The sequence below is a fragment of the Anopheles bellator genome, chromosome 1 (assembly GCF_943735745.2).
Source record: "Anopheles bellator chromosome 1, idAnoBellAS_SP24_06.2, whole genome shotgun sequence".
In the NCBI taxonomy this organism is placed as follows: domain Eukaryota; kingdom Metazoa; phylum Arthropoda; class Insecta; order Diptera; family Culicidae; genus Anopheles; species Anopheles bellator.
Genome location: NC_071285.1, coordinates 26,978,618 through 26,995,601, shown reverse-complemented (window position 1 = coordinate 26,995,601; position 16,984 = coordinate 26,978,618). Strand labels below are relative to the sequence as shown.

The 16,984-nt window shown below is 43.2% G+C and overlaps 2 protein-coding genes across 2 annotated transcripts; one reads left to right on the top strand and one right to left on the bottom strand.

Moving 5' to 3' along the window:
- Positions 1-23: 23 nt before the first annotated feature.
- LOC131216728 (DNA polymerase epsilon subunit 4) lies at positions 24-889 on the bottom strand. The gene is made up of 3 exons (XM_058211286.1): positions 806-889; positions 578-751; positions 24-512 (listed from the first exon to the last, which is right to left on the bottom strand). The coding sequence occupies exons 1-3, from the start codon at positions 852-854 to the stop codon at positions 250-252; spliced, it is 486 nt and encodes a 161-aa protein (XP_058067269.1). The 5' UTR covers positions 855-889; the 3' UTR covers positions 24-249.
- A 2,339-nt stretch (positions 890-3,228) lies between these two features.
- Positions 3,229-16,122, top strand: LOC131215346 (uncharacterized). Its single transcript, XM_058209734.1, has 4 exons — positions 3,229-3,318; positions 3,394-3,723; positions 3,789-10,823; positions 12,401-16,122. Exons 1-4 carry the CDS (start codon positions 3,229-3,231, stop codon positions 12,932-12,934), a joined length of 7,989 nt encoding a protein of 2,662 aa, XP_058065717.1. The 3' UTR covers positions 12,935-16,122.
- Positions 16,123-16,984: the final 862 nt, after the last annotated feature.

Sequence of the window (16,984 nt, the reverse complement as noted above, 5' to 3'; positions counted from 1 at the left end):
AATTAGATTACCTTTAGCGGTGGTTGTTTTTATTGAGTTTAAAGTCTGCTTAGGCCCAGAGGAACAGAGGAGACCTGGTAGGTCCCGTCTGAGATGCTGGATCGCGTGGCCGGCGATGTGAGAGCGGCAGGGATAGCAGAGTGGTGGACGAAGGCGCTCGATCGCTAGCGATGCAGATAAACTTTTTTTCGCCGGGCACTGTAAAAAATGCTGTATCCATACAGATAAGGATGCATTTTTTCACTTTCTTCAGCATTTCAGCATTTCATCCAAGAACAACAGCGATTCAACGTTATCAATTGCCCTCTCGACGTCTGCTTTAGTCACTGTTTTCTTCTTAGAATCCATGGTGTAGCTGCTAGATTCTTTCGCTAACGTTTGAACAAAAAATTCTGCTGCTTTTGTTACTAAAAAAACGGCCTCCGGGCTGAAAATCGCAACGCCGGCATCCAGTTTCATAATTTGTTTCACTCGTGTCAAAGGAAACTGTGACACACGATCCTGATGGAACGCTAGAACGGAAGATAGTATTGTTAACAAGAGTTAACAAGGAGTTAAGCGTTATTGATTAACACACCAGCATCGCTTAAAGCGTCTTCCGCTTTGTGTTCGTTCGAAACAGCATTTTCAATTGCAAGAACATCACTGCTTGTAGCAATTTCATCGTGTGATGAGGGCCTTGATGGGCCGTTCTTTATTGCAGTCGTTTCTGCATCAGAGATTAGGCCTAGCTCAGAAATAGCGTTGTTTTCTGAAACATTCATTAATACTATTACTTTTTTACAGATTTCTTTATCAGATTTACCTTCGCTTAGTGACCCAAACAGCTCTTCCGAGTGTTGAACGTTTTCCATTTTCTTCGGAAAATCCTCTTGTTTGGTGGCCGCGCTTCGGTTTAACAGCGATCTGACATTCAACATCAACAACTATCTCTTTCTTTCTTGTTCTATCATCTCGTTCTCTCGTTCTCGTGTGGTCTCCTTCAACTACTGTTTAAACTCCGTTTCATCTAGGCAACAATTGCTATCTTCCATTTTTGTTAAATAATTAAATAATTCGCTAATTTGTTTGATTTTTTGTGATAATAATTCGCTAATTTGTTTTATTTTTTGTGATTTGTACTTAGAATTTGCAAGGTTTTGGATGACTTTGATGACCACTGGTAACGCGAACCACTAGGGTCGCTTAATGATATCTAGATGAAAGCAAGGTTGTAGTGAATGATCGAAATGAACCAAGGAAAGGTTCATCCGTTCATCAACGGCACTGAATGGCAACGCCATTTTAGAAATCCTGCAGATTGCTCCGTCAGGGGAATAGTCGAAAGAAAAGTTTGAACCTTAAACGTGCAGTTTGCATCAGAAACAATAGTGGAAAACAGTAAAATTTGTGTTCAATTCCATGTGCATAAAACGCAGTTGGTAAAGGTAATGGAAAAAGTGTTGTAACCCACTCGGTAGTATGTAATGGAATGGTTCGTCGTAGACAACGCGGAGTTTTCCTTTTTCTCGATTGGCCGTATCTGGCTTACTTGTGGCTTCGTATGAAGAGTTGGCAGTGGTGTTTTAGGTTCAGAAGTGCGATTCTAACTATAAAATAAAATCCTGCGAATAGTTAGTAACCCTTTTTCAATTTTTTCTATGTCAAGCTCCATCGTAGGTGAATAATTTGCTCGTAAGTTCCGGAGTGGGGAATTGCACCTATGCCAGTGTGTGCGAATTCTGTGTAATCGAGTCAAGTGGGCAAGTGTGTGTGGCCACAAAGTGGAATCGTATCTCGTGTACGTAGTCGTTTTTTATAGCAGTGTGTATGTGTACGTGTATCTTTGATTTCCGAACACCATTGCCTATTATAGCATATGTATACATATGATGTATATGATGTATATGCATAAGCGAATATGCAAATGCAGATACATAAATAATAAATATAAAAGATGAACATAAATGTAGATAAACATACACATGTTTGGATATATATGTCTATATGTATATGTATATAAACGTATATATGTTTATCTTTATGTTACATATACATATATATAGGCCCTGAGATATTCTATGTAATGTAATATGTACCTATTCCAGGCCAAGACCGCCCGGTGGTTGTGATGCCGGACAGCTAACTGACTAATTAATTTGGATATAGCTACTTTTAATCTTAGAGGAACGGATTGAGCCACACTTATTACTCTGCGTGATCTTGATCTTCAAATAAATTGATCTATAATGGGCGATGTATTATGTGAAATCTATTGTTTCAAATGTACGCGCTTTTCAGAGTTAAGTGTGCCATATAAGCATAACTATTAGAAAAAAATAATTTTAAATTCTAATTCCAAATACATTTTCCAAATGTATTTGGAACAGTCTTGGAAAGAGTTACCTTGCAGGAGAATATTAAACACTAGCCATGATCATTACTTTTTTTTTCAGCAACACCATTCATTCAACAACACCATTACGATAACATTGAATTGAGACATGATCGGAATTGTTTTGTGATGATTATGTGTTTATTTTGGATTTGACCAGTAATGGTAAAATAAATGCAAAGCGAATGTCTTATTCTATTGCAGCAGCGATTTTTTTCTATTTTCAGTAAAACTAAATTCTATTTTTTCACAACCGGAGAATGTACACATGCGGTTGTCAATAGCGATGAAGGGAAAACGCGCAGAACTTGATCTTTGAGAGGAAATAGAAAAGTGTATGCGTCAAAAAATGGACGCGTGTACACATGTGAAAGAAATTGTGGACAAATGGTGTTACGGTATAAGGGATTATTGAGTGTATCAAAAATGATTTGTAGCGACGTATATCGATGCTGACGAAAACAGATAGCATACTTACTTGATAGATGTACGTTTAGGAAAGAGGTTGATTAAGTTTGGATGTAACTAAAAACGACTTTTTGTATTAAAATACGATTCTATTCTATGCGCAAAAACACGAGTAATCTCTTTTCTTTTCTTCTTCAACAGCTTCAGACAACCCCGCTTCTTTCGCTACAATCACAGCTTTTGGCTGAGTTGAGTAAAACTGTACGGAGATCACGACGTAGCAACGACTGGCAAAGGATTGTGGGTTCACATTGCATAGAACGTCGAGGAAATAATTTGCACATTTTCGAGAATCTTCCCTGAGCGTACTTCTATCCGTTCGACATAAAGTATCGAAGTAACGCGAGGAGCTTTGATATTTTCGCTGATGAAGATTCTCTGGCAGCATGAATGCATTGGGGGGATCTAAGGGGGAGCGTAATGCCAAGCCCAAATTTGCAGCATTAGACATCAACAAGCTCTACATAACTAGCCGAGTAAGTGTTCTGCCAACGACACAGAGTATTACCAAGAGACAACAAAAAAGTTCACATTCTATCATTTTTTTTCAGGGCGAATCACTAGAACCATCGACACAAAAGAATGCCGCTCCTCGTAAACATGGAATGCAAAGTTTGGGAAAGGTGCCCTCGGCCCGTCGAGCACCGGCAAATCTTCCGTCGTTGAAAGCTGAAGTAAGCACTCCTTCTGACCAAGCGGGTAGCTGGGGCATTGAACAGAGCAGTAACGATACCCAGGGGCAAAATAACGGCAACGGTGGCAATAAGTCGACATCCTCTGGTAGTAATAATAACTTATCAGGTGGCGCTGCACACTCAAATAACAACTCACTGTATCAGGCATCTCCGAACATTGCTTCTTCTGCGTCAACATGGAGCACGGTAATTGTCGATTAACGATTTGTACTGTGTTTAGTATGTATGTAAATGTGTGTTTTGGATTTTAGAACGAGTTCCCTTCTCTGGACGACACTGGCTCATGTGGTACCAACGCCAACAAGATGCAGCAACAGCAAGATCAATACCCGAGTGGCTCTCAGATGAATACACGATCCCAAGCAGATGCAAGTTGGGCTCATCAGCATGGAAACGAAGCTCGGTCAGGCACAGGATCCTCGGTGATGGACTCTGGAGCGAATGGCTCAAAAGGATTGAACAACAATCAGCATCAGTCTTCGAACCAGGATGCAAATGCTCCACCACTACCACCACAATTTCGGGCTTTGCTGCCTCCTTTTATGCGCGGAAGCGACGCTGGTTCTACAGGAAGCGTAGACGGCGGTGGTCAGTCGTCGTCAGCTCCTCCAGCAGCACAGGGTCAAGTTCATGTATCCGGTCCACCGGTAGCGCAGACTCATCGGAACAATGGCAACAGCAACTTATCCGGCTTTGGTCAGCCTCAGAACTATGGCTCTCAGCATCATTCTTCTGCATCGTCAGACCATCAGCAGCAACGATTTGGATCGTCAGGATTAAACCAATCCACCGTACCTACAACTGCAACAGGAAGGATGCGCAATGCTGGCAATGGAAACGTCGGCGCCGGTGGTTCGGCTGGAAGCCATGAACGGGGAAATGGAGGGGTAGGGATGTTTAACGACCATCAGTATGCAGGAGGGCGACGTGGTGGTGGCGCGCCCCGCCACGGTCACCGTGCAGGAGGGTCCGCCAATGCTTCAAGCGGTGGTCCTTATTCAAATGCAACTCGTGTTATCGGAAGTGGCGGTGCAGATAGCGGTGAAGGCAACAATAATCCTGGCTTCCCTGATGACCATCGTAATTTGCTTTCATATGGAGGTATTATGATGGATCAAGAATCTATAGTCGTACGACCTATCATCCGAGACGAAGAACTGCAGCGGCTTGAAGCGATTTCCAAGGACGAAGGATGGGCCAAAGACTACGAATTTGATTACAACCAGAAGATAGAGTTTTCTGATGATGAATCGGAGCCGAATCTGCCGTCTGTTGCGGCCAAAGCGAGCAACGCGACTCAAAGCACTGTAAGCAACATAAAGGCCGAGAACATCAGTTCCAGCCACAGCAAGCAAGTGGAATATGATAAACCGTATGACAAAGAGCGAACTAAGGAACGCGAGCATGACCGTGACCAGCGTGGTAATAGAGATCGCGACCAGCGGGGCCCACAGAGTGGAATGCATCCTAACGGAGGATATGCTGCTCGCTCTGCCGGTACGGTGTCGGGTAGCTCGAATGTTGTGGGCGGTGTTTTGGATGCTGCCGAAGCTAAGGAGCGTTTGAAGCAGCGCCGTGAAGAAGATCAAAAGCGCGAGATGGAACGTAAGCAGGCGGCTGCAAGAAAGTTACAGGAACTTGAGCAAAAGCTTAGTCGCAAAAAGACTGAAGATTCCACGAGTGGTGCTGGTACTTCGGGTAATGCTACGACAGCTTCTCTGGCCACGGGTTTGGCCACTATCAAATCGGAAGACGGCAAAACATATGTCAATACTGAGCAGCAACTAGCACATGAACGTGCTCCTTTGACAATTAAAAGGGGTAAAAGTGGAGAAAGATCTGATAGTAGAGATACTCGCTTTGATTACAGCAACACAAGAAACGAGAGAGAGCGAGATCGCGAAGGAAGTAGCGGCAGCACCAATACGAACTGGGATGTCCCTGCCTTTTCGAAGTCATTTCAATCTAACTTGCCTCCGCGCTTCCAACGTCGTAAGCAGGAAAGAAACGCTCCTGGACCTAATATACCGTCAATGAATGCCGCAAGTAATAACGTTGGCTCTCGATCCTCTAACATTGCCCCCGTCAATCATGCCTCGAGCACAGGGCGAGAGGGTGCCGATGTAAAGATTGGGATTCCGTTTTCTCAGCAATACGATCCGCGATTCATCCATAATCAACAAACTTACGGAAAAACTACAATCATTGCGCGTCGTACAGATGGTGATGCGCCGCCGCCTTTAACTTGGAGTATTTCACGTGATAGAGAAGAAAGGGAGTACGAACGTGAGCAGCTGTCAGATCGTGACCGGGAAGGTGATCATGAGCGTGAACGTAATCGAGAGCATGATGGTAACGTTCCGCATGAAATTTTGAAGCGAAAACTAGATTCTGAAGAGGATTCTGATCGTTTGGGCAGCATTGGGTCTGATGCTCCCAATACGATCAAAGGTGGCCGTGTTACACCGCAGCTGGCTCGCAGCACGTCTGAAAGCTCTCAGCGTAAAATTAGCGTTTCTAGCGACGAAAACCACCACGGGCAGCAGTATAGTCAACAAAATATCCCATTTTCATCTGCAAAGACTGGCAACATTGCTCGTGAAACATCATGGGATCTTGATGGGGAGAAAGATGACCATTGCCTGTTGTCCTCAACAACTGAAGACAAGTCTTTGATGTTACAAAAGGAACCAGTTTCGTCTAGTGGCGATCGACACCGCGAAACACCACCCTGTTTCGATCGTGAACAGAATCAGCGTTCGAAGAAAACGTCTTCGCCACCATTGCATGATGGCGATATTAGAAATGCAGAATCAAAAAGATTCAGTATTGCACCGTTCTCTCAACCTGAAAGTGGTTACGTCGGTAAGGCATCAGTAGTTTCCCATCGGAAACAATCGTCGCCAGCTGATACTAAAAGTGCTGCCAAATTGTGGCCAGACGGTGCTGATCAAGCCACAGTTGATGGACATGGCGTAAAGGTGTTAACAAAGCTTTCTTCGATGGATGAATGTTCAAATGGGAATCTAACAACATTGTCCGAAGAAGATGCCATGTGCACAACGGCCAACAAGACAACTAGAACAGATAGTTCAGAAGGGTTATCACTGAAAACATCGACTGCCACTAAAACTATATCTGTTGCTGGCAAGGAAGCAGATGATAAACATAGCATAACAGCAATGCAACAACATGTTGACAGTAAGAAATTCGTAGCACCTTCTCAACAACAGCGAGCACGTGATCGTAAGCAGGACTCCCGTGGTGCTGGGCCAGGGATGCGAGGTAGCTATGGAAGTGGATACCAGCGCGGTGATACTGGGTCGAACAGGGGAGCCAGTGGATATATGAGATCTCGCGGTGGTGGTAAAATAGGCAGTCGTAATTACAATCAAGACTACTGGAGTGAATCGGAGTTTTCGGAGGAAGGTTTCGATGACGATCCGCAAACGGGAAAGAAAACGAGTGGTGGTGGAACTAAACAACAGCATAGTTTCCAGCAACATCAGCAGCATCAATATCGTCATTCGGGACCACTACCGGGTGCTGGAACCAAAACTACTGCACAAGTTAGCAACATGGGTACGAATGAAGGATTTACTCCGCGTGGCGAACCTTCCCGACGTGGCCGTGGCGGTAGCACTGGAGGTGCTTCATTGTCGTCTATGTCATTCCGCAAAACGCCGAGTGGTGCTCCAAGTACTGCTGGGAATATAACTAAAAAGGTCGACGGCTATGGACCACCGAGTTCCAAGAGTCCTTTTGGTGGAGGCGATGCTGGCATGAACAGCTCATCTAATGCTTCTGGTGCTAGTGATGATCGTATTAAGGTGAAAGTGTCCACTGCCAGCGGCAGTGGTTGTCCAACTGCCGTTTTGATGCGAGGTTGCACTAAACTTGTTACTATTGTCAAATCATCAGATGAGCAATTAGCAATGCAAGGCGAGGGCAAGAAGTCGTTTACAACTGTCGACGGAGAAAAAAAGCTAATTGGTGAACGTGCAGGAGAGCACAAGAAAATCGAATCACATGATGGTGAGGACCAAACAAAAACAGAATCCAGCGGAGTTGCTGCTCCCACTGCAGATATTGCAAAGCAACAATCTTTTGTGAACGTGACCGGTCAGAACGATAAACTAAAAGCGGGCGTGGGACCAAATGTCAAAGGAGCCGCAAGCATTGGAAACCACAATTTGATCCAGCATTCAACAGTATTAAACATACAGCAGGCTCAATCCCAAGGCACATCAACATCCGGTGGGGGAAGCAGCTCTGTGGATACTTCCGTTTATCGCGGAGCCTCTTCGTCGACGGCAGGAAGTGGACCTGCTGATCGAAACTATCGTGGCGGTAGCGGCCATCATGCAACACGTTTAGTGAAGCAGCAAAAAGCAGGAACCGGCGAAGGCGGACGAGTTCATAGTTCGGTGGGTGATGCCGGAAAGACTTCCTCAGATCCAAATGAAACTTGCGATTCTGGCACAAAAGTTCTGTCGCAAAATGATCGAGATCATACGGCTGAGGCTATGGCGTCCTCCACACTATGTACCGAAGGAAGTTCTCTCATTCATATTATAAGCGGAGTGCAACAAATACCATCGACACTAAGTGGCGCTGAAAGTACACAGCAACAACAGCAGTCATTGGTTGATAAAATGGCCAACATGAGCGTATCGTCAAACGTAAAGACTGATAATAATAAGCATCATTTGGATGGCAGCACACCGCCTGTTAATACGATCATTTTTGAAAATACGAACTACAAATCGTCCGCGGTCGCTATGGCGGGAGCAAGCACATCCTCTATTGGATCGCCCCTAAACACAGTTGGTGGTACTGGCAATAGTAGCACCATAAAGAAACGTAATCAAGGCAGCAACAATAGTGCACCGAGCTCACTAGGTGGCAAATCTGTTGCAGATGATTCGTCGTTCAAGAATGCAGTCTCTTCTCATGAAGCAAAATCGCACCAACAAATTGTGGGCTCTGCTACACAACACCGATCCGGTTCATCAACGACGACAGCTGTTGGTTGTGCACAAAGTGTTCTATCATCAAGCCTTCAGCAACATCCGAAGCAACAGCAGACGGCAAAACCTGTTACTAGCACATTGCAAGGCATAGCATTCCAAAATGCGGACGCCGACTATGGTAAAGAAATGAAATCATTTTCCTTTGAGACGGACATCAGTCATTTGATCGATGGCAGTAAGGTGATCAAACAGTCCACGGTTACAGCACCGTCTACGGCGTCGGTCGGTCTGTGCGTGTCAAAGTCAATCCACACAACTGGGGCAACACCTTCAGTGCAGAATATGATATCACCATCGACAGCTGAGCTGAACATGAAAATAGCAAGCGTTAAAAAGGTTTGGGAAATGCCAACCGTTCCAGAGCAGCCGGTTGGAATGTCCGATGAATCGACCATACCGGGCGCAGGAACGAGTGGTGGCCCTGGTACCGCCCCTGGAGGAGTACACATTTCACCAAACTTTGTGTCAGGCCCACATCAGCCTCATCTATCACAGTTTCAGCATGCTATGGTTGGTCACCATAACCAGCATAGTGCGGTCCCATCTTCATATGGTTCTTTTACGCAAGAACAGGGAACATTGGATCATCACCACTTCAACAATAGCAGCACCAAAAGTAGCACTAGTGGGTCTGACGGAGGAATCGTGCTTGGAGGAACACCTGGAGCAAACGCTGGTGATTGTAGTGATAACGCTGGCGGATATGGAACGGGGCTTCAACATCAGCAGCCGCAGCAAGTGCAACCTCTTCAGCAACAGCAACAGCAGGTGGTACACCAGCAGCAAGTGGTTCAGCAAGTTCAACAGGTACAGCAACAACAGCAACAAACGGTTCAACAAGCTCAACAGGTCCAGCAGCAGCAATCTCACCAAGCACACCAACAACAGCATCTGCAGCAACAGCCCCAACAATCGCAACAGTCTCAACAGCCACAGCAGGCCCACCACCATCATGCGCACCAGCAGCAGCAACAACAGTCGCAACAACAGCAGCAGCAACAAGCTCAGCCGCAGCTTCAACAGCAGCATCAGCATCAGCAACAGCATCAGCAGCACCATCAGCAGCAACATCAGCAACAACATCAGCAACAGCAGCATCAACATCAGCATCAGCAACATCAGGTGCAGCAACATCAACAGCAGGCACAACAGCAGTTGCAACAGCAGCAACAGGTGCAGCAACAGCAGCATACTGGAGCCGTTGCCGGTCAGCATCAGACAGTTGCAGCTGGCATGAGCGGACTAAATAAGCACCCGGTTGATGTACTGGCCGCGGCAGCAGTTGCGAACAATGCTAATGTGTGCAAGGTTAAACCTACTCAGCAGGGAATGCATCAATCTGGAAGTCTAGGCCTTTCTCCACCGCCGCAGATGCCTAGTGGATCGATTCCATCCGCACCGCAACCCTACTATCCGGCACAATACGGCGTATCGGCGATACCGTCACCGCCGGCAGTGCTCTACAACTCTGCCGCTACGATGACATCACAAGGTGGACTCTACAATGCATTCCAGCTCGAAGCGAGTGGACGTTCACAGTTCTCTCAGTTCCCGACGCATTACGGAACTTCGGGTACCGCCGGACCGTACAATGCCTATATGACAACCCCAACCAATATCCAAACTGCTCCAGCCCCAGAAATGTATCAGAGCCTAACATCGCAGTTTCGCATGGGCTCCGTACAGTCACCGTACACTAACCAATCGTCACAGCTGAATAATCCCAGCACCATGCTAATCTCATCCAGCAACAGTTCTTTAATGTCGTCAACGGTTAAGTCCAACTCACAGCAAATAGGGGCGATTGGTTCGAAGAGCGGTGGAACCGTGGGACAACCTCCATATGGGCAGCAATATTTGGGAATGTTTTCGCCTGCACCGTTGCAGAACTCGGCCGCCAGCTATTACTCCAGCACGACCGGTGGACAAAATGCATTTTTCGGTGCCGGCGCGGGTACAACGCAAAGTTACGGAATTCCGACAGCAGTAGCAGCGGCCAACATGTTTGGCGGCCATGGCGGACAGAATCCATCTATGGCTCCCCAGGCGCCACCACCACAACCACAAACGCCCAATTACGGATCACAGTTCCTTAGCTCGCCGTTATTGGGAAACAACCCGTCAATGGGGCAGCAGCAGTACCGTGGCGGGCCAACGAATAGTTCCCAAAATGCGGCCGCTGCCGCAGCTGTCTTTTTAAAAACGAATCAACAAACATCGCATATTCAACAGCAACAGCAGCAGCAGGATACAGTGAGTATCCATTATCCATTTTACCCCAAGTAGACAAACCGCTGGTCCATCTAGGTCCGATTGATACCGATATCAGTTTAAAACATAGTGGATTCCCTTAGGTTTTGGTTTTTCTTTTGCTTGACCTTCGTTTATTAAATGAGATATGTTGTTTACATGTTATTCACTGTTCGCCCTTTAGAGTCACTGCGCAGTGCATTAATGGTTATTCTAAGTAGTTTTTAATATCTCGGATCAGACTACACGAAGCTGTTCTTGTACTGTCGCCGTAACTATGTCATATCTCAGTCGGTCTACTGTTTTGGTCTTCATTGATCACACATAGTTTACCCTAGTATATACACTTTTTGTACACCCATAAACCTTAAATTCAGCTGCGGTAATAGTATATCCATTTATTGAAATATAAGTACAAAAATGGATTTTTTTCGATTAATGACAAGCATAACACTACCAGCAAGCAATGAGTAATAAATTTTGAAAATAATAAACGAACATTTCCAATGTATTAGTATCTTGCATGTTGCGTTATTATTGGTAATTAAATTTGCTTAACTTTCTTCCGTTTGTGTGAAAAATCTCACAGATTAATAACAAACCTGGTGTAAGAACACCATTAGAATTGATGAAGCATCTACACGAAGTCGTCTTGGTCGGTAGGCAATTTCCATTGCAATTTCACGCAATGTCAAATTTTAGTTTAGCATTAAAGTGCAATTTAAAAACATACATGCCTATTAAATGTATAAAACTGCTGTGGATGTTCAAGCAACGTCTCCATTTAAGTGCTAAACATGGAATGCTATACCGGATGGTTAAAATTGTTTTAATTACTTGAATGATTTAGCATCAAACCAACGTCTAATAGATGCTCAAAGTTGTACCGACAAATCTTTTATGCTTGAACTCATTTGTATGAGAAGGGTCTTTGGTTGTTTGGTATGGCCCTTAAAAGTCATATCAAAGTTCCTGTAAAGTGTAAAGGGCAAAGGTGCGTTTTGACGCCCAATAGCCTTCCATTATTATATTGTAAAGCACATCTGCTAAATTTGATGGCCTCATTGTTCACGAAAATAGGTTTTTTTTTCTGTATAAATTTGCTGTCTTAGTGTAGCTATTTTAGAACAAATCAATATAACCAACATCTCTTCTAATCGGTTCTCAATTGTATGGAGCTGAGTTGTTCGCTGAAAATGAAAAGATGTATCTCATTTTTCTCCATTGCAATACACTATTCCATACCTAACAAATTCATATCAAAGTCGTACCTTTTATCAGCAAACAGCTGTCCCATTCGGAGGACAACAGTGAAATTCACAATTCGGATTCACAGTGAAAATAATCCCCCGTTGCAATGGACAAAACTTGGATTGTGTTTTGTAACTTTCGATCGATAGATTGGTATTACATATTTTTACTTGGAAGTCTTGTGCTCTCTTCCTATAATACTGTTTTTTGTGTGTATCTGTCTGTTTAGAAGTATGTATACGAATACGAATACGAATTCGTATTTCAAATAAATCGTATGTATGAAGTATTTGAATAATATATATATTTTTTAAATTTTTAAACTTTAGTGGGATCTTCAGAATCAGCTGATGCAGCAGCAACAGGTTCAGAATCAGCAACAGCAAGCGGGTCTATCAGCACAACAGCAACTTTCCTCGCAAGGCAGTCAACAGACGCAAGGTGGCCAACAGCCCAACCATAACCGCAATCTGCTACCTCCGAACCATGTCGCCAATCAAATGGTCGGTGGTGGAGGAAGTGCTGTCGTGGGCGGTGGTGTTCCCGGGAGCGGTGCTTCTGGAGTGGTCGTTGGAGGTGGTGGAAATTGCGGTAACGTCGGTCGATCTTCATCACAGGTGCAAGGACCAGGATCTTCGGGTGGCCAACGTTATCCCTCGCCTATACAGAGACCAACGAATTACACGCAACCACCAGGATCAGGACTACAGCAACAGCATCAACAACGGTCCAACCGGCAGGTAACGGGTCACGCTCAACAGGGGGCAGGTGGAGGAGGTGGCGGGCCATCGCCAGGAGGACCTAATGTGGGTCAAGGCATGAATAACTCCAACAAACACTACTATGGTGGCAACCGTGGTTAAATTGAGTTTCAGAAGTTGGTTCATGTTGACAGGCAAAAAAGGTGCGAATCACTGGAAAGGAGAATGGCAATGAAAGCAGAGACCACAAGCTGCACAATTTTCTAGCAAAGCATTGTTTTCAAAGATTACGTTCAAATTGTATTTATAAAAGTCGTGTTCCACAATTTCTCCGTAAGTTGCGTAAAATGTAGAATGTGTGTTTGTCATATCCAACCTAAATGATTATCTTTGCAGGATGAGTTGAGCTACTTCAGTTCAGATTGATGTCTTAAATGGGCCTTTCATTTTTGCTCTTCCGATTTCCTTCTTCTTTTCTGTGTGAACAACTGTTTGGACAATTTGCGTGTGGGGTCTGTATGGTGTAATATGGTTTACTGCGGTGCGTCTTTTGCTCTTCTTTAAGATTTTTGCATTCAATATGCTACAACTGCCACCTACTCTTAGATAGAATGTCCTAGTGAATCGGTAAAACTGAAGTTCACTTTAAATTTAAATAAATCGAGCAAACAATGAGAAAACAGTTCATGAAAACTAAAAGCTATGGATTACACTTAATTCCCTTTTAGCCATGATACGGAATGGAGAAGGAAAATCGGCATATAAGTGTCAAATGGCGTGAAGTGAAAAGCATTTACATTTACTAGGCAAATCCTTTGAAAATCTACGCCTCTGTCAGACAAACACACATGAACATAAATTCATATAAGCTGATCATTATCGAACGAAATTTTTGCACGAAACACACATTTTTGCATGCGTATCCTGCGGAATTACCACAAATACGCGTCTAGGCATATTGCGTGGGGTAACGTGCGCGAGGTAGCATTAACGTGAAACATTTCCATTTTTATGTGGTGAGATTTCGATCGCTCAGCTAACATGTTTTTTAGTTTCTTGGGCGGTGCAACAATGATACCTACCACACAAGTCCACACGAATACGAACTTAGAACGCTAGCTTTTGTGTACGAATAACATTGGTTCGTATTGTAGGAAACATGTGTATGTTTATACAACAAAATAAAGGCATGCCGACAGGTTGGTGGTGGAATAATTTAAACCTATAACAGGTATCAAAATATTCGAGCAAAACGAAATTCAATTCCATTTGATAGTAAATATACTTTTATGAATCTACCTGAACGCCATTGTATATTATCAAATATTAATAGGAGCTTACACAGAACACTTAATCCAAATTGTAACCCACCAGCAGAATGGGAAATCATTTTCGACATAGTGCGAGTGATGGGGAATAAAATACACTACATTTTTCTTACATTTGTTTATACCGATTAGGAAGGTCTTATTTAAAAGCTAATTGTTCTTAGCGAGCTATAAAGTAGCGAGGCACTGGAAACAGTTTCGTTGAACCATCAACGCCAAAACTAAAACTTCATGTACAAAACATGACGTGCGTTTGCGTAACACGAGTTAGTGCTATTCACTGAAAGACGGAAGGAATGGTATGGTCAGTATAAGAGCGTTATGTTAGTTATGCTTGACAATATTCAATGAAGTACCGGAACGACCGTGAACACATGATTAAACTTTAATACGCGCCACTCGTTGAGGTGGTTTGTTTTGAGCCTGATAGAACATTTGATAGCAATGATTTGAAAAGTGACTATTGTTTTGCTCTTCCAGCGGTATTACTCATTTCTATTCACTATGGCATGCTCTATTTAATCATTAAATAAGAATTGCAGTTTCACAACCTGTACAAACCGTGCAAAGCCATTGTAGTGTAAAGAAAAGAAGGAAAAGAAACAATTGCGTCAGTTGAAAGTAGTGTTTACGTATATCCGAAATAGTCGATTCGCCGACTTGTGCTGAGCGGATCGGGGAAACATTTCCGAACAAACATGTTACGCTCAATTGTTACGATACCCGGCTGTTGGACGAACTAAAGCATCGCTTGCGTTGCGAATGTGGAGCATTGTCGTACGAGCTAGATCTTACTTTCATCTCAACAGAAACGTGAAATAGTAACCACGATTGGTCCAATTTGACTGGATTACCGTAGTAGTGACTATACGTGTGTGGCCCCAACCCAAAACTGTGCACTGCAGTGTCACAGATAGTATCTAATAAAAGAACTACCAGAACACTCTGCTTGAAACCTATTCGAGGCAAAAATATGCCAAAAATTGTGTTCTAGTATGAAACGACATTAAATATCTTTTCGGATTGTGCATTGAAAACGTCAAGCAAAGGGGGTTCCTTGAGTTTTTGTGAGTGTTGACTCTCTCTAATGGTCTCTATGCATCGCCTGGTAGATTTTCTGCTGACTACTTTAATCTTCGTACATCAAAGCTCCAAACTTCACACTGAAGAGCGTGACCGCGAGATTCGCAATCTACCTGGTTGACAACAGCAACGCTGCCAACTAAGCTAATAATCTTAGGAGTATGCGGTACGAAAATTAAACATCATTGGGAAGTTTATTTAAACGGCATTGCACTCTAGTAATAAGCATTGTTACTAAAACATGGTGGAATTTATTTAACACAATAAAACGCAAAACAACTTCGTAGAGGCTTGATTATGCTGCTTTCGGCATGAAAAGAATGATAGAAATCGTCTAGGAAAACTTGCAGTTACACTTTTATTCACGGTCTAAACAACACACCCGCTATTCGACTCAACCAAACTATGTCAAGTATCAGAAGTCCAGTAGGCTAGCTCAGTCTGGACATGGGCAAGGACACAGGATGTTTTATAAGCTGAGCACCGTCCGCTAGACGCTGGTGGTTTGTAGTTGCCTCGTATAAAGTAGCGATTCTCTGAGCACCGTCAATGAAATGAACTCCGGATGTTAAAGTGGAGTAGAAATTGAGTCTGTTAAAAGCCACAAGCAATGCAGGTAATGTTTAAAAAATTAAGCAGATAAGAAACTGGCGAAGGGTGTGCTGTTGAAGTTCTTGTGTGTAATTTGATGTGCAAAAAACTGAATCCTAATTAAGCTAAAAACAGCTGAGTTTCGTGTTTGTAGTAAACACAGGATTACTTAAAAAAGAAGCTTGTATAAAATGGGGCAACCTATACATGCAAGTTTATGTGACCTTCATTTGAAACGAGGCCATAATGGCCTTTTAGATATATAATTTAATAAAAATCATGAAAATCGTTCGTATGACTATAATGATGTATATGAATAAAACAATGATTCGGTAACAGAGTTAAATCTTTAACAGACACACATTTATTGACAAACCCCCGGTAATTAATCAGTGGGCTTCTCCAGGAAATTGAAAGTTGTTCGATTTTTAATTTAATGAATCAATCCTGTGGGTAGTTTAAGGATAACTAGGATGACGCTGCCACGGGGCTCGTATCTATCTACGTTTCTGGTATATGCTTTGTTTGTGAACCATACTAGACTTTCAACCACACGCTTACTTTCACAAGCCTATGATATAAAGTAAGTGTGTGGATACGAATAGTTTTGAATGATATATAAAGTAGCGAAACCTGACCGAGTAATTTTACGTATCGATGAATCGTGTTACATAAATGGTAACTTTATACAGTAAAATAAAGCTACACGAATCAAATATTCGAAAAGGAACATCACCTTCTTTCGATGCCGCCTTCGGAGATATCCTGATAAGGTCGGTCACTTTTGGCCTTAACCTCGCTCTTCATTTCATTTATCGTTACTAGCACAAGTGTAATTTTTAACAGCACTCGTTCAGCTATGTGGACCTATTTGTGTTATTGGGCGTGCAGCGTTGAAGTTGCGGATGATCATAAACCTAAATAGGTCCAAAGTATTCGAGTAAGACAGTTTCCTTGGTAATGTAATGAAACAAACACACGGGGGACACGCGGGATACATCAAGCTAAAAAATACATATTGATCTACATTACTTATAATATTATGTTCTGCGGTTTATACTGAAATTGGAATGAAATAAATAGGAATGCACGAAACATTCCAAATAAATGCGGCACAGTCCGTTCCTTACGGCAAAATAGAAAATAATCATAAAAATATGTTTGACAATGTATTAGCTTTCTCTGTTTTTGCACTTATAAGCGAGACGGT